Source organism: Eleutherodactylus coqui, chromosome 2 (assembly GCF_035609145.1).
Source record: "Eleutherodactylus coqui strain aEleCoq1 chromosome 2, aEleCoq1.hap1, whole genome shotgun sequence".
Taxonomy (NCBI): domain Eukaryota; kingdom Metazoa; phylum Chordata; class Amphibia; order Anura; family Eleutherodactylidae; genus Eleutherodactylus; species Eleutherodactylus coqui.
The window spans coordinates 103776341-103799499 of NC_089838.1; the positions used below are offsets into that span (position 1 = coordinate 103776341).

A 23159-nucleotide genomic window follows, 5' to 3' on the forward strand; every position below is an offset into this window, starting at 1 on the left:
AGCCTGTTTTAACCCCCTTGTTTGTCCAGAGGAGGACAAATTTGAGATAAACAACCCCACAGTCTCACTGCTCTTACAGTAAAGAACCCCCTTCTGTGTTGGTGATGAAACCTGCTTTCTTGTAGACATAGAGGATGCCCTCTTGTTACCGTCGCAGTCCTGGGTATAAACAGGTCATGGGATAGATTCTTGTATTGTCCCCTGATGTATTTATACAGTTAATCCAGAGTAAATAATCCTAATTTTGATAGCCCCTCTGGGTATTCCAGTCCTCCCATTCCGTTTATTAATTTAGTTGCCCTTCTTTGATCCTCCTCTAGCACTGCAACATCGTTCCTGAGCACCGGTGACCACAACTGTACACAGTATTCCATAGGAGGCCTGACAAGTGCCTTATATAGTGGGAGAACACATGGAATCCCTGTTGGTAGAAATACAGAGAGGAAATGCTAACAAAATCCTGATAGGGGTTTTCTATAGGCTACCAAAAATAACAGAAGAAACTGAAAACTTATCACTAAGAAAAACAGAAGAGGTGTCAAACCTTAAAGGGGTTGTCCCGCGAAAGCAAGTGGGGTTATGCACTTCTGTATGGCCATATTAATGCACTTTGTAATGTACATCGTGCATTAAATATGAGCCATACAGAAGTTATATACTTACCTTCCCTGCGCTGGCGTCCCCGTCTCCATGGTGCCGTCTAATTTCAGCGTCTAATCGCCCGATTAGACGCGCTTGCGCAGAAGGGTCTTCTCCCTTCTGGTCGGTCCGGGCACGAGCGGCGTTCTGGCTCCGCCCCCTTCTACGCGTCATCGCGTAGCTCCGCCCCATCACGTGTGCCGATTCCAGCCAATCAGGAGGCTGGAATCGGCAATGGACCGCACAGAGCCCACGGTGCACCATGGGAGAAGACCCGCGGTGCATCGTGGGTGAAGATCCCGGCGGCCATCTTGGAGGAAAAGAAGGAAGAAGTTGCAGAGAGGAGATTCGGGTAAGTAAAAAAATTTTTTCTAATTTCAACACATCCCTTGGGTTTGTCTTGCGCTGAACGGGGGGCCTATGCAAAAAAAAAAAAAAAAAGCGTTTCGGCGCGGGACAACCCCTTTAATGAAGTAATTATTATGGGAGATTTTAATTAGCAGATATAATATGTGAAGAGGAAACCTGCAAATCTCACAAGGGTGATAAGTTCTTGTGAAAGTTAAAAATAACTACCATACCCAACTTGTGCAGGAGCCAACTAAGGGGAGGGCAATTCTGGACTTATTATTAACTAACAAACCAGACCGAATCACGGGGGTGCAGGTTGAGGGACACTTGGGAAATAGTGACCACAATATAATTTCCAGTTGCCGTTCGATAGGAAGCGTAAAAAAAAACCAAAAAACACAACCTTAGCAAAACAAAATTTGTTCTGCTCAGAATTACTCTCGGCAACATTAAATGGGACTATGTCCTCAAAAACGACAGCACAGGCCACAAATGGGAAGATTTTAAAAACACCCTAAAATACCTCGTATGTGAGCAGTTCATACTCTTTAAAAATAAAAAGAACCACAAATAGAAGGAAACCAATGTGGCTCAAGAAGATTGATCCAGGGATTATTCTGACTTCCATTATGGAGTCAGGAAGCAATTTTCCCCCAAATGGGCTAATTGGCTTTTGCCTCATTGTTTGTTTTTTTTGCCTTTCTCTGGCTCAACAAGGAGAGGGTTAAAACAGGCTGAACTAGATGGACACTGTCTTCATTCAGCCTAACATACTATGTTACTAAGGGCTTATTCAGACGTTCGTATATCAGCCAGGTTTTCACGCCCGTTCGATATATACACGGTCCCTCTCTGCAGGGGGAGGAGACCCATCTCCACTATTTGCAATAGGAGGTGGCGGAACTTGTCTCCACCCCGTCCCGCCCCTACCATTGCAAACAGTGGCAAGGGCCGGAGAGAAGACGAAGAGAGGGTGCAGGAGCTCATTGCACTGCTCCCGGCTTGTCCCGCCTATATATATAGGGACAGCGTATATATATGCCCTAAGACTGTAAGGGGGTGGGGGGGGGGGCGCAATAAGTGAAAAAAAGAAAGCATTTAACCCATTAGTGACAGCCCTATCGTAAAACTACGTCCTGCTATTGCAGGACGTGTATGGAGGGAGGTAGAGGCGCTATCTCCCTCCATACAGCGCGGGCATCAGCTGTTTATTACAGCTGACACCCGCGGGCAATAGCTGCGCTCGGCCGTTCGGCCGATCGCGGCTATTATCCCTTTAAATGCCGCTGTCAATTCTGACAGCGGCATTTAAATCCCCCGAACAATGTTCGAGGGTCCCGCACGGCCCCCCCGTGGTGAGATCGGGGGAGCCGTGCAGGTGTCATGGCAGCTGGGGGCCTAATGAATGGCCCCAGGGCTGCCTTAGCAGACTGCCTATCAAGCCATCCACACAGGGTGGCTTGAAAGACTGCCTGTAAAAAAGCAGTATGACGTAATGCTATAGCATTTCGTCATACTGCAGGAGCGATCAAAGCATCGCATGTTAAAGTCCCCCAGGGTGACTTCAAAGTAATGTAAAAAAAATAATCAATAAAGTTTTTTTAATTGTAAAAAAAAAAAAAAAAAAAGTTATAAAAGTTTAAATCACCCCCCTTTTGCCATATCCATTATTAAAAAATCAAAATCATAAAATAAAAATATGTATTTGATATCGCCGCGTCCGTAAAAGTCCGATCTATCAAAGTAGTGCATTATTTTTCCCGCACGGTGAACGTCGTCTGAAAAAATAAAATAAAATAAAGAACGCCAGAAATACACTTTTTTAGTTACCCTGTCTCCCAGAAAAAACGCAATAAAAAGCGATCAAAAAGTCGTATGTATTCCAAATTGATACTATTGGAAACTTCAGGACATCCCGCAAAAAATGAGCCCTTGCTCAACTACGTCGACGGAAAAATATAAAAAAGGTATTGCGCGCACAAAATGACCGCAGAAAATAATTGAAAAAAATTAAATATTAAAAAAAAATAAAAGTAGTACAGCAAAAAAAATACTATACAAGTTTGGTATCGTAGCAATCGTACTGACCCATAGAATAAAAATATCAGGTAGTTTTTGTTGCAGTTTGTGTGCTGTAGAAACAGGACGCACCGAAAGATGGTGGAATGTTGTTTTTTTTCTATTTCTCTCCGCTAAGAATTTTTTAAAAGTTTTTCAGTAAATTATATGGTACAATAAATAGTGCCATTGAAAAATACAACTCGTCCCGCGAAAAACAAGCCCACATACAGCGACGTCGATGGATAAATTAAGGAGCTACGATTTTTTAAAAGGGAGTAGGAAAAAACAAAAATGGAAAAAAGCAAAAAAGCTCCGTCACTAAGGGGTTAAATTATTAACACAAGGAAGCAGTGAAGAAGCGCTAAAAACATGTAGGAAAAAAAAAACTAAATATGTAAGGAAAAGATAAAAACTGCCAAGGAGGAGGCAGAGAGACCGATTGCCAAAGAGAGAAAAAAATAACCCTAAACTATTTTTCAAATTACATAAATGGTAAAATGATCTGCACTGGAAGCACTGGCCCTACAAATAATGTAGGAGAAACCATAGAAGATGATGACGGAGGAGGTTCGGGGGAGGGGGGGGGGGAACTAATCTATTAAACAGTTTTTTCTGAAGAATATTCACGGGAGAAAAAGAAATGTGACATAAGATGCAAAGGGATAAAATAAACCCCCCACTAAATATCACCTGCCTAACGCAGGCGGAAGTGTAGATTCGGCTGAAAAAGACTAAAATCGACAAATCACCGGGCCCAGATGGAATACACCCAAGGGTTCTAAGGGAGCTGAATGGCGCGATAGGTTTTTTTGCCCTCCTCTGGACCAACAACAGGGAGGAGGGGGTGTAAACAGGCTGAACTGGATGGACATTTGTCTTTTTTCAGCCTTGCATACTAGGTTACTATATAAAAGTACCCTAACAGTCTATATACTTTTATTTGGTAGATTAGTGAGAAGTGGCAGACAGATGGAAAGGTAGAGACCAAAACATGGCTGAAACAAAGGAACATTTGCTGGCTTGGACGTCTGCTGTGATCCCCGGGGTCCCATAATAACATGGTTTTAATAATATTATATAAAGAAGAGGAAAATGGAAGCTAAAGACAGAGCTCCAGCACCGTCGCCAGGAAAGGCTCGCTTCCGAACGCTATTTTAAGGTTACAAAAGAATGCCGACATGTTAAATCCACATCCTTAAAGCTTTCCTCCCTAAAGGAAGAATCCTCAAATTAGTTGGACTCAAAGGTTAAAAAGGGATATTTCATTAGATTACAAAATAAAAATTACCAGAATGCTTACTAATAAACACTACAAATGATAGACAGCACCCACTATGGGCTTGCCCACATTCACACTTTTTTCTTCCTTTAAGGCCACCTGCACACGGGCGGAAATCCCACGGCGGGATTTCCGCCGCTCAAAGCCTGCATAGGAGTGCATTACAATACGCACTCCTATGCAGACGCGGCATGTCCTATTTTTGTGCGGCTCTCGCAGAGCCTCGCACAGATACGTCACTCACCCGGCCGCCGGCTCCGGTCTGCGCATGCGCCGGCTGCCCGGCAGCCGGCACATGAAAAAGCCGGGGCCGCTGGGCGCGGGTGAGTACGCGCTCGTCTCTGCAGGCGCTCGGGTCGGGTCCCGCGGCGAGAATTCTCGCCGCCGGATCCGACCCGCTCGTCTGCAGGCGGCCTAAGGCAATCGATCGCAAAAAACGCACGTTACACTATGGAAACATACAGCTATAGGTTTTCCATTGACTCCAATGTTAAAAACAAATAAAAAGTATAGGTTTTCATACTTGTGTAGTAGGCTATGCCTTTCAATCCCAATAAAAAAAACACAGAAGAGAGTCCGTTACACACCTTTTTTCTTTTTCACAAATGACAATACACAAAAAAAAAAAAAAAAAACCTCGCAGATTGTGAATGAAAATTTTCACTAGTCAGTGATCTGTAGTCATTTTAAAGTCTTTATTACATGGTGGAATTTGCTTCAGAATTCATTTGAATAGGAATGAGTGCCAAAGTTTTTACGGGGCGGATCGCTCCATGCAGGGACTGCAAATCTATATTTTGGAAAAGCTGGAGCTGCTGCACCATCAAGGATCCAATGCATCAGATTGTGACATACACTACTGCACACCTAATGCACTAGGTCGGGGGGCGAGTGGGCACACTTTTAGGAGGAGAAGCTGTCTGCAGAATAGAACAGCTTCTCCTGAGACAGCGTGCCTGCCACCAGGAGTGAGAGAATTCATAGAACACCCCAAGGAATAGGACAGACGCATTTGAGGACAAAAGAGAACCGAGATTACATAAAATAAAAGGCAGTTATTAATTAAATGGAATGTATGGTTGGCAACAGTGTATCATATATTGGCAACAGTATGTCTACAGCTGTTCTACGAAGAACAGCAGCAGACACAGCTGGATGGGGCTCCCTCTACAGATATACAGGCCGGTGAAGACGGATTTTTAAGCCTCATCAGCACCTAGCTAAAGAAGGGTTTTGTTAGTAAAATGCACAGAATAGCCTGATAGAACCCAGTGCAAAAATGCTTAAAATCACCCATTCTGTGCATTTACAAAAAAAATAAATAAATAAAATACATTCTAAGGTTCCCATCAAATATCTGCAAGTTCAGATCTTGAATTCCATGAGGAATTGATACAGAAAAATAGTTCCAGGCGTGTTCTAACCTCCTCTTGAACACTTTAGGCAACCTGCTGGACGCCGCTCATAGCAATCATGAAAATGCCAGCAGTTTCCTCGCCTCCGTCACACACTACGGACATGACTGCCAGCCATGACATCATGGCACTGCTCAGAGGAAAGAAATGGACTTCCTGCATGCAAGAAGCTGACGCCCAGTGGCGGCTCCACGCCATTCCTCCAGACAAACAGACCAGCAGACAAGGTGAGAACAGGATGGGTTGAAGGCAGGCATTTCACTGGCGCTTCCTGTGTAGACGGGGAGGAAGAGGTCAGCTGATCTCTAGGAAATTCTTTCATCATGACAGCAGATGAATGTCACGATGAACGTGAGTATTAGTAATTAATCCATTAGGCATGAGAATTCCTCACTTACTTCCCCATTTCATTCCCTTTAATTGATCGAGATGTTTTCTAAATGCATTACAACAATGCATGACAGCTGATATGGCCTCAGCAGCAGGCTGGAGGGGGCGCCAGATTACACTGGCCAAACAGTAGTTCCATTTTTTTGTGGGCGTCACAATTGGGTAGCTTGTGAACTTTGCTGTAGTCATGAATTAACTGATAACACTTTGTACACAGAACCATGAGCGTTCAGATTCTGCATGGATCATGTGAATCTGAGCGATAATCGCCAGCGACTAAACAATGAACAATAATTAATTTGGCATTTAAATTGCGCAGACATAAAAATCTGATGGTTTTTCAAAAGGAAGTGAGAAAATAATTTATGAATGACTGCCAGCTAAGCTGTAAATGGAGGCGGCCGGCCGAACGCGATTTCCCGCCATCCACGGAATTATTGCTCAATGGTCACTGGGACAACTGACGAGTGCCTAAACACCTCACATCGTCCCGTGTAAAAGGACCTTAAGTGGTCAGTACAGCCTCACCGACTGATCTATTAAGGGCGCCTACCCACTTGCGATTTTTTTTCCTGTGATGTTTTGCGTTTTTTCTCAAGAGCAATTAGTATAGAATGTGTTCTCGTCCATCTGGGGTTTTTTTCCGTTTCGTGGGGTTTTCACATAGGAACTGTCAGTTGCATATGTCTCCTTATTTTTCTCTTAATGCACCTATGATTGTCAATGGAGGGCTGCAAAAAAAGCGCGAAAACGCCGCGTTTTTCACGCACAAAAATCGGCAACGCAAGTGGGTAGGCGCCCTAAGACTAAGGCCTCCTTCACATGACCATATGATATAGATTTTATTTTTTTTTACACTCGGCCGATCACCACTAAAAATGGCCGCAATTAAGTTCCAATCTAAATAAACGTTTTCTTGCCCATTCGCACGGGCGGCTGCAATGTATTGTCGAAATCCTCGGAATGACTTCAATTGGTTAAATAGAGCCACTTATGGTGTTTGCCCAGCGTAAACTCCCTCCACCTTCCTTCTATTTCACCTCTCATAGAAATCTATGAGAGCCTCCAGTGTATCTCGGCCAAAGATAGGGCAAGACCTATCTTTTCACGCGCCATTAAAAAAATATATATCTATATCTCCGATGTTCTATTATTCCAGGCGTGATTTTTTTTTTACGGGACTTAAAAAAAAAAAAATATATATATATATATCACTCATCTGAATGAATACATTTGAAATCAATGCTTCAAATGGTCGTGATTTTTTTACGTGGTTAATTTAGCCACGTATATACGGTCGTGTGAATGTGAATAAGGCCTAAGACCAGATTCACACATAGGCGTGTTTGTGTGCGCAAAAGTTACATGCGCAATACACAGAGCATACAACTTATTGATTTCAATGGGTTCATTCACATGCGCAAGTGTTTCCTGCACATTTTTGGTGACAAAAGCGAAAAAAAACCCAAAAAAAAAACCCGCATTATGCGCTATTTTCCTGTGCAAAAGGCTAAAAAACCCATAGAAGTCAATGGGAATGGGCAAATGCACACAAAATATGCTAGGCGATGCATGTAACACTGCGTAATTGTGCAGGAAAAAGAACACATCTACAACTCAGACTAACTAGCTATTTCAAATCAGTATTTTTTTTGCCACGTTTAAATGCACAGGCCTTGCGCATGGAAACAGTAAGCGCAAAAAAGCATAGCTTGTTCCGCAAAGATGCTACGCTCATGCTCACGCAAATACGCATACACATGTGTGACTCTCGCCTAAGGGTGCTTTTAGATGGGACAACTGTTGGGCCTTAAGCGCCCGGCACCCATTCCAGCTGTTGCTCCTATGCCTTCACACAATGGCTACTAGGAAAAAGTTCAAAAGCCAACAATCTGCAGCAAAATTGATGATTACAATATTTTGGGACTCACAAGGCCAGTAGTGGAACTCAACCATGAAGCATCTCGCTGTAATAAGCAGTATTATTGGCTGACTGAAGCCTGGCATTCGAAGCAAACACCAAGGACAACTGTGGAAAGGCATTGTGCCATTGTACGAGGCTGCCTGTTCACATACTGCTGCCCATGCCCTCCGAACAGTCCTGTTTCTTCAGACTATCACCCATTTGATGCACTCAAGGAAACATTAAGGGGGGCGTTGATTCGCCTTGGACCAAGAACTGAAGGGAGCCGTGCATGCATGGCTCACTGCTCACCCATTTTTTTTCTGAGGGCATAAAGAAACCTGTGCAACAATGGTGGAAGAGTGTTGTAAGCCAAGTAGACTACGTTGAAGAATATTATAAGTTTTCCATTCTTATTGAAAAAGTTGACAGCTGTATTGTAGATAATTATTGACTAACCCTCATTTATGCATTTATGTGAGGGGGGGGGTGCCCCCTCCCCCTCATTCCCAAAAGGTGTCCATAGCCGTTAAGGCCCCCCCCCCACCCCCTGCCATTTGCACCTACCAGTTTATACACATCAATTTATAACGCCAGATACGCAATAGAAACACTAGTGTTCCACTGTTTAAACACTATGACAGCCGTGTTTGTGCAAAGACAACACAGAGGCTCCTCCAGGTCTGTCATTAAGTAATTACTCACTGCAATAGCCAACTATGACGAAGACGAGGAACATGAGGATGTCCTATGACTGCGATCATCATCGGAAAATTAGAGGGAAACTAAGGAAGACGGACAGAGGAGCTAGTAAGAAATCTTCTGAATGTTAATAGGAGGAAATTAGATCAAGAAAATATAAGGCAGGAAGTAAAAGCTCATTATCGCTTTGATCCCCCCCCCCCCCCAAAAAAAAGTTACATCATGGGCAAATTACAATGCAAGCATTTGTCTGCATTAACGATCTGAGGCTACAAAACGGGAAGAATGAAACCTTACTTAACCACTGACCCTGATCCTACAAGAATCCAGCATCAGTGGCCGCATCAAGTGCCATGTGATATACACCAAAGGGACAATTTTTTAAAAATGTATTCATTTATTAAGATACCCTGGCCCTTTTCATGATCAGCACTTCTCTGTATGCAAATTAGACAAGCGACTCCAGAGTGCTGCATAAAATGAAGTGAGAAAGTTTCCCTTGGATCAGTTTCAGTGTGAATCAACATCACTTGATTTTTACTTTTTAGAGTGGAGAAAAATATTCTGATCTGAGTGACTTGGAAAGCGGCATGGTCAACCGCACTGCAGGGGCCAGCTGTTAAAACACTGCCATTCTGGTAGGGTTTTGGCATGTAATTGTGTCGACAGTATACCAAGATAGAAGAAAAACCCATTCAGCAAAAGGGAATCCTGTAAATAATTCAACCAAAAAAAAGGGGTCAGAGGAGGATGTCAAGAATCGCTCTGACAAACAGGCAGGGTACAGTCAAGCAAACGACAACCAAATACAACGCTGGTGCTGCAACTAACATTTGAACACACAACTCGTTGTTCCTTAGGTTGGATGGGCCGTAACAGCAGATGACCAGTTCCTCTGCTGTCTGAGGGAAATAGGACAGAGTGCGAAAATTAGATCACTGCGCAGTAGGAGCAATGAGCGGGGGAGCGGCCGTCAGGGAGCACAGAGGCTTGTCCAGCTGCTGGGACGCAGGACTGAGGCGGCGGGCAACTGGGAGCTGCAGGTCCGCTCAGAGTGATCGCCGCAGCGGCTGCATTGATTACTGGCTGGCCTGCTGCTTTAGGCTGAGGGTTAGTTCGTTCCTTTGGCTTACATTATTAGATGTTAATGCTGAGATGTTACAGCGGTAACATGCCAGCATTAACAGCTCTTAAAGGGGTTGTCCCGAGAAAGCAAGTGGGGGTAAGCACTTCTGTATGGCCATATTAATGCACTTTGTAATATACATCGTGCATTAAATATGAGCCATACAGAAGTTATTCACTTACCTGCTCCGTTGCTAGCGTCCCCGTCTCCATGGTGCCGTCTAATTTCAGCGTCTAATCTCCCGATTAGACGCGCTTGCGCAGAAGAGTCTTCTCCCTTCTCTTGGGTCTCGGCACGAGCGGTATTCTGGCTCCGCCCCCTTCTACGCGTCATCGCGTAGCTCCGCCCCGTGACGTGTGCCGATTCCAGCCAATCAGGAGGCTGGAATCGGCAATGGACCGCACAGAGCCCACGATGCACAATGGGAGAAGACCCGCGGTGCATCGTGGGTGAAGATCCCGGCGGCCATCTTAGTAAGGTAAGGAAGAAGTCGCCGCAGCGCGGGGATTCGGGCAAGTACTAAACGGTGTTTTTTTAACACATGCATTGGGTTTGTCTCGCGCCGAACGGGGGGCCTATTGAATAAAAAAAAAACCCGTTTCGGCGCGGGACAACCCCTTTAATGTAAGCCTAAGAAGATGAAAAACAGTCAACGTAAGGCAGCAGGCCCGCCAGTAATCAATGAACACCCTGCAGCTAGGTCCTTCCAGCCTTGACCCTATCGGGAGCTGGGGGTGTGAGAGGGGCATTCCCCCTGTCAAATCCCTAACTCCTGGTGGCGTCAAGATACAATAATACCGGGTTCATGTGCTTATTCTGGGTATTAGTGTATCTTGACGCCACCAGGAACTCCTGGTGGAGTCAAGATTGACCGGAGGGGGTCACACCCCCTGTTGCTGATTGGCTGTACAGTGGTGTGGGCAGCAGGTCCTGGAAGGCCAGTAAAGGGAACAAGGAAAATGCAAGGGCTTAGTCAGATTGTCATACATTAGCGAGGGGTAGCAGCCTGGCAGCCCCCGGTGTAACTCTCATCCCCAGTGCGGGCACACAAGGCAGGCACCCTTCTCCTTGCGATGTCATAGTGAAATCTCAGTCAGCAGCACTGAGTCCGCAGCGGGGGGTGGGGGAAACAGTGTGAGAGGCGTCCGGCGCAGCAACGCAGCAAAAGTGACAAAGCAGCGGGGGAACAGCGTTCTCAAAGGTGCCGGCGTCCCCTGTGCAGCCAGGAAGGAGGAAATTGTCAGCTGCTGTACGAGACGGAGGACTGATGCGGCGGCACAGCAGAAACAGGTGACAGGTGGCGGCGTGGAACAAACAGGCATGCTCGGCCCGGGACTGAGGGCTCATCTGTCGGGGTTCGCCGGGGAGTCATCCCTCAGAATTTCCGCAGAAGGCAGCGGTGACAGTCCGTGCTTCATCGCGTGCATAGCTGTGTTGCCGCAACTATGCACACACTGCTGCTACGACCTTGTACGCTTGACCCAATCAGGAGCTGGGGGTGTGACAGGGGCGTTCTCCCTGTCGAACCCCTAGTTCCTGGTGGCGTCAAGATACACTAATACCCTTAATCTGTTCAGTGGCTCAGCAGTCTTCTAAATCTTTAGGGTACTAGAAATAAGCCAGTCACCAGTCAATATGTATATAAGCGCATTAGGGTGTGAGGGATACTGTGATCATGATCAAGTGAGTGTAGAAATGGGATCAATGGAGTTACATTAGGGGGATGCTTTCCTAAAGAGATTGTTTCTAGGGCATGTTAAAAATTATTATGACTATTGGGAATAACCTAATAGAGCATCCCAGAGAACTGGAGCAGCTCAGGAAAGGTATTGGTGATGGGCGTGTGAGGTTTGGATTATGGAGGATGATCCTTAGCAGAACGGAGGAGAGTACAGGTAGGGAGGTAGACAGAGATGAGGGAGGAGATGTAGGGCAGTGCAGCACTGTGGAGAGCTTTATGGATAAGAGTGATGAGTTTTGAGTTGTATTCTATAATGGACAGGCAATCCGTGTAGTGACTGGCAGAGGGTTGCTGCATCAATGTAGGGGTTGGATAAAAGATGATCTGCTACATTCAGAATAGATTAGGGAGGGGGAAGACCGATCAGTAACGAGTTGCAGTAATCCAGCAGAAAACAAATCAGAACAATAATAAATACATTTTTATTATTTCCCCTGCAATCCCCCTGTGGTCCCGGTGTTGGTTGTGGCAACAGTCACCATTTTTATGGAGCAATAAACCTCTTTTTTGCTTATTACACCACTGATGCTGCCACTTTATTGCTGCTAACGGAACAACAGTCACCAGAAGACAGATGACTGCTGTAGCCAATCAGAAGCTGCAGTGCCACGCTGCCAAGCTCCTCCCATCATTGCGCTTAGGATGTCAGCGCCAATGCCAGGAGAAAGAGCAGTGACGCTGCAGGTTCTGGTTGTTCTGACAGCGGCCATCACTGGAAATCAAGTGACTGCCGGACGACAGAGGGACTGCAGCAATGGATCCCGGCCGCGGCAGAGGGGTCAGCATAGCTCAGTCTATTACTTTACTACAGACAGTTCTATTACAGATATGCTGTCAGTAACCGAACAACCCCTTTAATTCAGAAACCACTGTTTATGATGATCTGTCATCCTTGTCTATTATTTCAGGAAGGTGCTGAAATAAATTTAGTTCATATTTAGGCGAATGAAAATAGTTCGTCCAACCATATAGTGGCAGATACGATTTTAATTGTTATGCCTTGGTTTCTACTTGGATTTGGTTCGCAGGCTATTAGCTTTTTTTTCAGTGAAAAAATAAATAAATGAAAATTGATGGTCAAAAACACAAAAAAAAACCCACTGCAACCAGGAAATATTCAGTGGCGATGCCGTCTACTGCATCAGATACATCACATGTTGGAAAATACGGGATAAGGTTGCTTTTTTTAGATGGAACAATTAGGTTCAAGCAATTGAAGATGAACGATATTCACTCGGCCGAAACAAGGAACGAGAATTGTCCACTTCTTGCTCGTCATTCATTTTGCGCTGGCATAAAATTCATCGTTGGCCCCTTCAGCGTTTCATATCCGCTCATACAGACAATGTGAATCACCGAACAATCCTTGTGGAGAGTCAAGGATGAATCTGCCTGTATGAGGCTACACTGGAGCCAACGAGCCAGCGGTGACGTCACTCGTGCGAACGAGAATCGCTCAGCGTAAAAAGCAGCTTAAGCTACACCATAGTGTTTTATGGAGCGTATTAATTAGGCGTAAAAGGAAAACAAGATACTTTCAGCCACTTTAGCAAAGCACAGAGCATTTCTGTCTTCAGCCAACTGCAAACAACGCTCACCCACAGATCTAGGATGTTTGTTCCTGCTAATCAGCAAAGGGAGCGGGAGACGGGACAACACGTATATAAGTAGGGACCGCAGCAGAGCAAGTACTACATCAATGTATACCCTTATAGATCAGAAAAGGGAGCGTTAGGGAGATAAGACAACACATATATATGTAGGGACTCCAGCGGAGCCAGGGCTACAGCAATGTATTCCCCTATATATTAGCCAAGGGAGTGTTTAGGACAATACGTATATAAGTAGGGACCGCAGCAGAGCAAGTACTACATCAATGTATACCCTTATATACATCAATGTATACCCTTATATATCAGAAAAGGGAGCATTAGGATAACACGTATATAAGTAGGGACCGCAGCAGAGCCAACACTACAGCAATGTATACCCTTATATATCAGCCAATATAACCGCTTCGATAAGCAGCAACTCATGCTGCATTTCAGTGCCTATTTCCAGCCAGCAGATAACATATTTCCGTATATAAGAAGTACGCATACCCAGAGCAAAAGCTAGAAACAATGAACTAGTCATTCATCCAAAGAAATCCAAACAAAACCCAACAATATAAAAGACAATTATGACCAACAGAAAACAACTATTTTCTGGAGACACTTCATAGAATAGCCCAATCAGCTACTCAAACTAGAGCAATTCCATTTAGCAGCCAGTATGGTGGAATGGTCATTAATCTATATGGACATGAGTTTATGCATTTTTTGTATATACTGACTAAATTACAGTTTTTACATCACTTTTAGTGACTAAATCCAAAATGCTAAACACGAGCACACAATACAATTATATAGATTACAAAAAAATATTTGTGCAATCCTGCAAAGAGATACGGACACTCGTGGTGGGGAGTGGACTGCTAGAATTTATATTCGTGGCCCAGCTGTTGGCTACGTAACACATTCTACTGGGAACCACTTCTTGTACAGTTCCAGATTAATCATGGAACAAGTCCAAATTAGAATTGTACAGCAGTACGCAGTAAAGAAGCTTCTGCTTAATAATTCAGTATTTTTAAAGGGAACCTGTCAGGTCGTAGGAGTACCGAAAACCAAGATTATGGGCTTATAGGATCAAGGCAGGGGCCACTGAGATGGGGTGGAGGTGTGCTTTGAATATGCTTACTGACCTCCCTGGGCCCTCGCTGTCAGTCCGAGCTCGTTGCGTATATCGGACTCTTCTCCGCAGTCAGCACATGGAGAACAGTGACTGCAGAGAAGAGCTTGCTGCACTAAATGCGCTCCAACCTCCAGGGCTGACCATGAAGGAACGGGGAGGTCAGCAAGTATGACCAAAAAAAAAAAAAGACACCCACACCTTTTTTCACAGGACTGAATTTGGCCGAACTGCGCTAAGAAACCCATGAAGAATGGCGCGGTTACTGGATGATCCTTTTTTTTCCTCAGACTGATGTGAATCAGTTTAGAGAAAAAAAAAAAAAAAGGAAGAAAGAAACAACCTTTTCCAGTTTTTGAGCCAATATCCAATATGTAAGCCAATGTCATGTTTGCTTTTAAAGCCGGGCTTACACGAACGTATTTGCATTACATGTTAAGCTCATAATACGCAGTATTAAATTAAAGTACATTGATTTTCATTGCTCCACTCACACCTAGGGCTTATTCAGACGACCGTATATCGGCCGGGAGCAGTGCACTGAGCTCCTGCCCCCTCTCCACTGTTTGCAATGGGAGGGGCGGAACGAAGTTCCAGAACATAGCTCCGCCCCCTTCCATTGCAAACAGTGGCAGTCATCTGAAGGCACACTTATGTATATTTATTGCATAAGATAGGTGTAAAAAAGAAGGCAGCATGTTCTATTTTACTGCATATTACGTGCAGAAGAGCCCTATTGTTCTCACTGGGTGCATTCCAAACACAGTGCATTTGTACTGCATTTTTTTTTTACCCATGGCGCTAGGATGCATGAGAAGGTAAAAAAATAAATTAATTAAAAAAACACAGGAAGCCAGTGCAGGTAAAATACGCTGTACATGTGCAGGTATACACGAGCAAAAACACGACAATATGCAGGGATACACAGTTTTATACTCTGGTAAACCGCTGCAATTTTTACACAGGGTATTACAATACAATACTTGCGAACATTCGACTTACGAATTTCGCTAGATACGAACTATCTGTCCTGCACAGTATGATGTAATGCTATGGCATTACATCATACTGTGCAGGGAACGGGCAGGCTTCTATCAAGCCTGATAGAAGCCTGCCCGGTCAGATCGCGGTTGCTAGGCAGCCAGGGGCCTACTGAAAGTCCCTAGGGCTGTATATGCAGAGCGCCTAGCAAGGGGTGCGCTTGATGGGCACTCTGCATAGGGAGCCCTGGGGCCTTTCAGAAGGTCCCCGGCTACCTAGCAACCGCACAGCATCCCGCGATCTCATCATGGGACGCTGTACGTGCCCCCTGAACGTCGGGTGCGGGCTGTTTCTTACAGCGGGCACCCGGCGGCAGCAGTTCCGATGAGCCGTGCCACTCGTCAGAACTGTTAACACTTTAAATACCGCTGTCAGAGCGGTGTTTAAAATGCTAACAGTTCCGACAAGCGGCGCGGCTCATCGGAACTGCTGCCGCCGGGTGTCCGCTGTAAGAAACAGCCTGCACCCGACATTGTATGGAGCGGGATCCACCCGCGATCCCCTCCATACAAGCATTTGTTCGACTTGCGAACAAATCAACTTGCGAACAGGTTCCATTCCAGGACTAACTGTACAGTCATGTGATCCCGGCCTAATACACTGGAGCTCTTAACCCAAAACACTCGTAAATCAAATCAATTTTTCCCATTGAAATGAATGGAAAAGCCATTAATCCGTTCCAGATCGTAAAGCTCTCCCACTGATTTCAATGGGGATGGCGTTCCCCTATTGAAAGCAATAGGACGCTGGCACCTCCACCGTTATTTTCGGGGAAGGGCTTTATATATAAGCCCTACCCTGAAAATCAACACTAGCTGTAGTAAAAAAAAAAAAAAATGTAAAATATATATACTCCCCTGTCTGCCGGGGCTCAGGCGCATCTAGCCACCGCTTGTTCTCCCTGCACTGCTCTGAAGCTTTTCAGCAGACGGGGATTAAAAATGCAGGGAGAAGAAACGGCTGCTAGACATGCCTGAGCCCCGGCAGTGGCGGGCAGGTGAGTATATATTTTTTTACTACAGCTAGGGATGATTTTCAGGGAAGGGCTTATATTCAAAGCCCTTCCCCAAAAACCACTGCGGGGTTGCTGGCAGGCTACTGCTTTCAATGGGGCCACCGGCAGCAGTGGCAGACCCATTGAGTGCAAGGCTTCTAACCCAAATTTTTGCTCTTAAATCAGAGCAAAAATTTGTGAGACAGCCTGCTCTCAAGTCAAAATGCTTGTAAGCTGAGGCACTCTTAACCCAAGGTATCATTGTACTGATGTCAGTGGGAGGACCGTTCGGTAGCAAAACCTGAATAAGCTGCAAACCCCAAAGGGTATACACATGTTGAGTACTCAGGTGCTCCATCTTTTTCCCTCATCCCCCTGAAGAGTTTTGCTTGCTCTCAGTGATGACATGTCAGACGGTGATTGGCTGCAGCAATCAGGTGTATTAGACATGTTATCCCCTGGGGCCAGGATGCAGGGTCCGGCAGGGGAGCACACAAGCGTCTTCAGGGGTGTGGGGAAAAGATGAAGAATCAGTATAAAAACAAAGAAAAGCTGTGAAAGTAAAAATAAAGTTAATTATACAAGAGATCCCTACCCTCAGATATGAGGGGAATCTGCAACCACTTGGATTTGTTGATGATTTTGACTTCCCCATTGAACTCCGAGTAAACCTGCAACAACCATGTGAGCAAAGTGGGTATTAGTGTATCTTGCCGCCACCAGGAAGTCCTGGTGGAGTCAAAATTGAGAGGGGGTTCACGCCCCCTGTACCTGATTGGCTGCACAACAGCATGCCACATAGTTCCTGGTAGGGCACTACAGGCACCTTCACCCACAACCAGCAGGGAGGCAATATGGCCGGGGAGAGACACAGTGTTATCCGGCGGCCGGCCAGTGCAGGAGCACATGCTGGACACACGGACACACACGGACACACACACGGACACACACACGGACACACACACACACGGACACGGACACACACGGACACTTTTCCCGGCGGCGGAGCATAACCGCTCAGGCCGGCAGCTGCCACACATCTTACTGTCACTGCGGCAGCGAAGCAGCGGTGGAGCAACGTCCACGGACCAGCGGTGCAGTTACTGTGTCACGGCGGTGCAGTAATTGTGAGTGCTGCAGCTGCGAGCGGCCGACACCGAACTGACCATCCACGCAGTGGAGCACAAGCGCTGAGGCTGGCAAAAGTGAGCGGGGGACCTTAGGGTCTGGATAACATGTTATTAGGCTTACATTATTAGATGTTAATGCGGCCATGTTACAGCGGTAACATGGCAGCATTTACAGGTAAAAATGTAAGCCTAATAACACGCTACCCTGAGCGCAAGCCTGCAGATAATGCAGTAATGTAACCACAGTGTGCAGTTAGCACCTGCCAGCCCTGGCCCTATCAGGAGCTAGGGGTGTGAGAAGGGCGTTCCTCCTGTCAAACCCCTAGCTTCCAGTGGCATCAAGATACACTAATACCAGCAAAGTGCAGAGTGGTACAACCTAGGGTTGGTCTAAAATTTGAACTTCAAGTCAATAACGTTGCTGACTTTACGCAGCAGTGAGGTTTTTGTAAATCCCATCGTCTTTGCTACAACTGTAATATGTTGTACATTTTTCCCCATATGTAAATCCATGGTGAATAATATGCAGTGTATCCGCCATGTTTGAACATACACTAAATACTTGGAGAATCACACCCACATGGACACTACGGCTCCAGGGAAATCCATACAGAAAGCTACAGAGTCACAGTGACAAACTGACAATGTATGAAAATAATGGGTGCATGTGACATTCAGGGACAGGTAATACAACCGTCTAGATGGGCCCTAAGAGGACGGTCACACTGGGGAGGAAGTTACAACTTGTCATCAACTGAATGATGTTTGCAGAAGCGCACCCACCCGCTGCAGAACTCATGCTGTATTCAGATAGTTTTACAACAAATCTGCCACCTGCAAAAATACCCTCAGGCTGCCTGTCCACGGCCATGACGAAATATCGCTAGCGCTATTCCGCCACAGGAGAGGAGGGGGGAGCACTGACAGGTCTCCACGATGAGCCTAAGGCCCAGGGATTTTAATTATAAAATCCACGCATGGCCCCGCACGGGAGATCGGCAGCTCTAGCTGCCCATAGAGATGCATTAGCATCCACAGGGCAACTTAATGCATGCAAATGCGGTTGTTTTTTCCCGGCACGCATACCGCGCTCGTGGAAAGAAATCGCTGCATGCTCTTTTTTTTCCCTGTCGATCCCACAGGGACGGCTTCTACTAAAGTCAATGGAAGCTGCCCCCGCTGCGACACACTCACAGCTGTCACTGCAGAGGTGCCACGGATGCATGGGAAAGCTGAGGATTCAAAAACAAAAAAGCGAGCAGTGCGCATGCACAGAGCGCATTGACTGAAAAAAGCCCCGTGGTGAATGCACACGCAAAAAAACCGCATACACAGCATATATGTAATATATATTATATACACACAGTAAAAACGCTGCATATTTCACGGACGGATATACGCATACGCCATTGTGAAGGTGTCTAATATTTCATTGCTCCTACTTTAAAGCCCCTCTGTCAGCACATTTTTGCAGTTAGACCCACAGCACATTCTGTCTGTGAGCCCAGCCGGCGACTCTGCGCACCTTATTTTGCGGATGACAGTTTCTTTTCGAAAGTTTGTATTTCCCTTACTGTCGCTTAGCGAAGATACAGGTACCCGCTGCCCATACGTAATGTCTGCTCTATTTTACCATGTTTAGCGCGTCTCATTACCCATCACAATGATGGGGTGCGCTAAACCCACTGTGGGAGGCAGGAGCCTGCGTCTGAAAAGAAGTGTAAAATTGTGGCAAAACCGCGTACCATTCATGCTGCAACCAGCAAACACATCATCCCGCTTGCGCTAGATCCCTCAGTGCGGCGCAGGAACGTCTTCGGCATGAGGTGAACTACACATCTCATCTTGTATGTCCGTTCGACGGCAGAGCCGCTGTGTTGGCAGTGCAAATGTGCTTGAGGGAAAAAGCTGTTCTCACAGGACGGAATTTTTCTGCACTGCCACATTGCGGAAATGCTGTTGCGGCGCGGTTTTCAAAGATCCAGCATGTCAATTCTTTGTGCTTTTCCGCGGCACTTTTTTGTCCATAGACCGTCCGGAATTTCACTGCGGCAGATCCGCCTGCAGCCGCTAATCCCGAGATTAGCCAGCCATGTGGACAAGATTTCTGAGAAATCTCATCCACATGGGACGGCAAATCCGCCGCGGCAAGGCTGGCGTTGCGGATTCGCCGGCCGCAGCATGTTCATTTTTTTTCTTCTTCCACTGCGGCCGCGCTCTCCTCTATGGGAGCGCCGGCCGCAGCGGAAGAGCGAGCGGCCAGGCCGCTTCAAAACCTGCGGCTACGCGCTACGGGTTTTGAAGCAGCGCTTCTCCCGGCGGAAATCTTGCGGTTTTTCGCTCCGGCCAAACCGCGAGATTTCCGCCGGGAATCCGCCTCGTATGAACGCAGCCTTAGACTTCATTATCGTTCACTTATGCTCTTGATTATTCCGCCCAACAGCCTATTAGAATATAATTAGTTTACACTCCCACAATCAGCCCTTTTCTCTTATCCATATAAAAATTAATAAAATAAAAATTAATATAGCCAGAATATTTTTGGAAGCCGGAGAAGCTCCTGCAAGGTGATTGCAACTGTAATTTTCAGCATTTTACATTTTGCCAGTTTATGGCATTAAAAAAAAAAAAAGTCACAGTTTTACACAAGTATCGATTAGCACATAAACGTGCACCTTTGATGTTTGTACTGCTGTCTACTATTGTTTATTTACTTTTAAAGGAGGTGTGGCTTACCAGGAGGGGTGTGGCCTCCCTGGACTGCCACATTTATATCCTTTCACCATGAATTATTTCAGATCTAATCTGGTATATCTTTCGGCGGAGACGCGCCTAACGTCCCATTTAGATGTGCAGTTATGTAGCCGGCTGTTGTCCCGAGTGCTGATGTCACGGCTAGGTCGTTAGCGCTGGTGCAGAGCGTTTGGACAGGCAGATCCTCGCTGGCTTCTCTCTGACTCCTCGCTCAGCACTTCACTTTCCATGTGAAGCCTTTACACTCGGCGATGGTTCTCATGCTGAAAGTGAGCGGCCGGCGAACTGTATGCGAATGGCGCACGATGGCTGTGTGTTTTAGACACATCGATTATCACGCCATCATCATCCCACGTAAATGGCCCTTAATATATGAAGAGCTCTACGCCTCTCCGTGTATACAGCCTGGTATAGACACAATGATTATCACTCAAAAAAAGGTCTTGAGTGATAATCGTTGTGTGCCTTTACAGGGCAAGATGATCACTCAAACGTTAAGCGATCACTTTGCATTCCGAGCGGGGGATGCAGAAGACAAGCAGGGCCGCTTGTCCTCTGCATCCAGCTGTTCTCTGCTTGGAGCGCTCAGCTGTTGTACAGCCGAGCGCTCCAAGCGGGAGATGCAGTAGACAAGCGTACGCGCGGACAGCTTCCATTGCAGTCAATGGAAGCAGTCTGTCACGCTATCTTCCCCTGTAGCACAGCAGTAGATTGCGTGAAAATGCTTCCCCGCCCACCGACGCCCGTGGGCGCGTCATGCGGGACATCGGGCAGCAGATCCGGAGGCGGGTATGGGGTCTCTGGGGGGGGGGGGGGGCGCTGTGAGGGACTCCACTGCGGAATTCCGCTTGCAGAGCCTGTCATGGCCGTGGGCACTAGGCCTTAGGTGGGAGTCACACAGATTTGCGCAGTGTGTTTTTGCATGCAAAACGCAGTGAATAGAATCCACTGGTTTCAAGGGGTTCATTCAAAAAAGCGTGTTTTGCGCAACTGGTTTGCTGGCTCCAAAAAATAATACGCAGCATGCGCCATTTTCCTGTGTATTTTCGCCGAGAAGCAGCACACATTACACTAATTGCCCATTTCTATGAATGCGGGCATCAGTGCGTGTTTTTATGTGCCCACAAATGCACACGTGCTTGTACGTCAAGTCACGCACGTGCAAAACCAAAACGCCCACTGCACAAGTACGTGTGTAAACGCACTCACACCCGTGTGACACCGGCCGTAGGCCAGGCTCGTACGACTGCGTCAGATTCTACAAGTGGGAGGCCCGCAGCGGATTCAGTCTGTGAGCCGACCGGTGACCCTGCGTATGGCAACTAATTGTATTGCGTAGGACCGCAGCAGCTAGCAAGCGGTCATGCCCAATACAGTCTTGGGTTTTTTTGTTTGCATCTCTCGCACCGTCGCGAGGACCTGCAGCCCCCACACAATGTTAATTGCGTAACGGCTTTGGGCTGCACGCCTCCGTTGACATCAATGGAGGCCGCCCGCGCATATTCCGCAGTAAAATAAAGCACGCTGCATTTTTTTTTTCCCCTCACAGAATCCGCAATTTATATCCGCGAGTTTGAGGAAAATTGAAAAATGCGCGCCTCTCAAATGTACGAATATTACTGCAGATCATTTGCGCGTACGCCGGTTGCAAAATCCGAAATTTAAATCTGGTCATGTGACAACAGCCTTAATAATGGCCAAAATATTAACACCAGTGTTTGTAATGCCGGTCTTAATAAGTTTCCCCCGTTGTGTAAACGCTTCACACAGATGCATTCGTGCACGCAATACACCGCGCACAAATGCAGGCATTTTGGCGTGCACTAAAAAAAGATAGAACCTGCTCGCCGTGCGCATGACACGTCCGCACAGAAGTCTAGGGGGGTGCATGAATGCAGCGCAATACGCAACAGGACGCATAAAACGCTGCGCAATTCTGCAAAAGAAAAAAAAAAAACAATCATCTGGAACTCATTATGCTTAACAGCCATTTAATTAGCGGCGTTCGTGTCTGCTGCACGCAAATGAGCCAACCCCGCAAGCGCAAAAGGTATTCCAAAATGCGCTGATACGTGTGCAAAACGGACTCGTCCGCCGTGCAAACACCTCGCGCCAAAAGAAGAGGTGCATGGAAAAAATCCCCATATTGTAATAATGTCCCCAAAATTAAAGTCCCCCCCTAAACCAACCCAGCACCCACTAGGGGCATGAGGCGTCACTGTGCAGGCAATGAATGACATGGGCACTGCAGAGGGCATGCCAGCTGCTGCCAGGTCCCGTGGGGGGCACTGCAGCCCACTCACCTCCTAAAGTCAAAGGGCATGGTGTCCCGCCTCCTGCTGCCCGGCCGCTGCCAGCTGTGTCCTCTTCAAGTCTGCCGGCTTCACACAAAGGAACTGTCGTCAGCAGCTCCCGCCGCGGCCGGGGATTGGCGGGGAGCAGACATCCGGCTCCGGACACGTGGTCCGCCTGCATCCTGCTGCAGCCCGTGCCATGCCAAGGAGCTGGCATCTAGACAGTGGGCGCATTATACCCTCCACTACCTGTGTCCTGTGCTGCTGCCAGCTGTAACCCCCTCACTGCTGGAGCAAGCAGGACGCTTAGCTTTGCTTCCAGCAGGGATTCTCACTGCTACTATTTATGGAATGTTGTAAAAACTTTTTAAAAGTGCAGTGAAATGGAAAAAAATGTCACCTCCTGGGGGGGGGGGGGCTTGTTTTCACAGCGTACATATTACAATAGGAATAACTTAATTCTGCAGGTTAGTCCGACTTTAACAATGCCAAAAGTACTATGGCAAAAATGTAGGAAAAAAAGTATTTTCTGATGCCATCTTCTGACCACCCATAATTTTTTTTTTAAATCTTTTCTTTGATGGGTTCATAAACTTTGTTGGTACT

General features: G+C 46.5%; 1 protein-coding gene across 1 annotated transcript in view; it reads right to left on the bottom strand.

The window, feature by feature from the left end:
* The window catches only part of ERGIC1 (endoplasmic reticulum-golgi intermediate compartment 1), a 93451-nt gene extending 70770 nt beyond the window's left edge, over window positions 1–22681 (bottom strand). Inside the window, exon 1 of the mRNA XM_066591281.1 lies at window positions 22563–22681. Within this exon, the coding sequence (XP_066447378.1) occupies window positions 22563–22582 (20 nt within the window). The 5' untranslated portion in view covers window positions 22583–22681. The remainder of the gene's footprint in view (window positions 1–22562) is intronic.
* Between the last annotated feature and the right edge of the window lie 478 nt (window positions 22682–23159).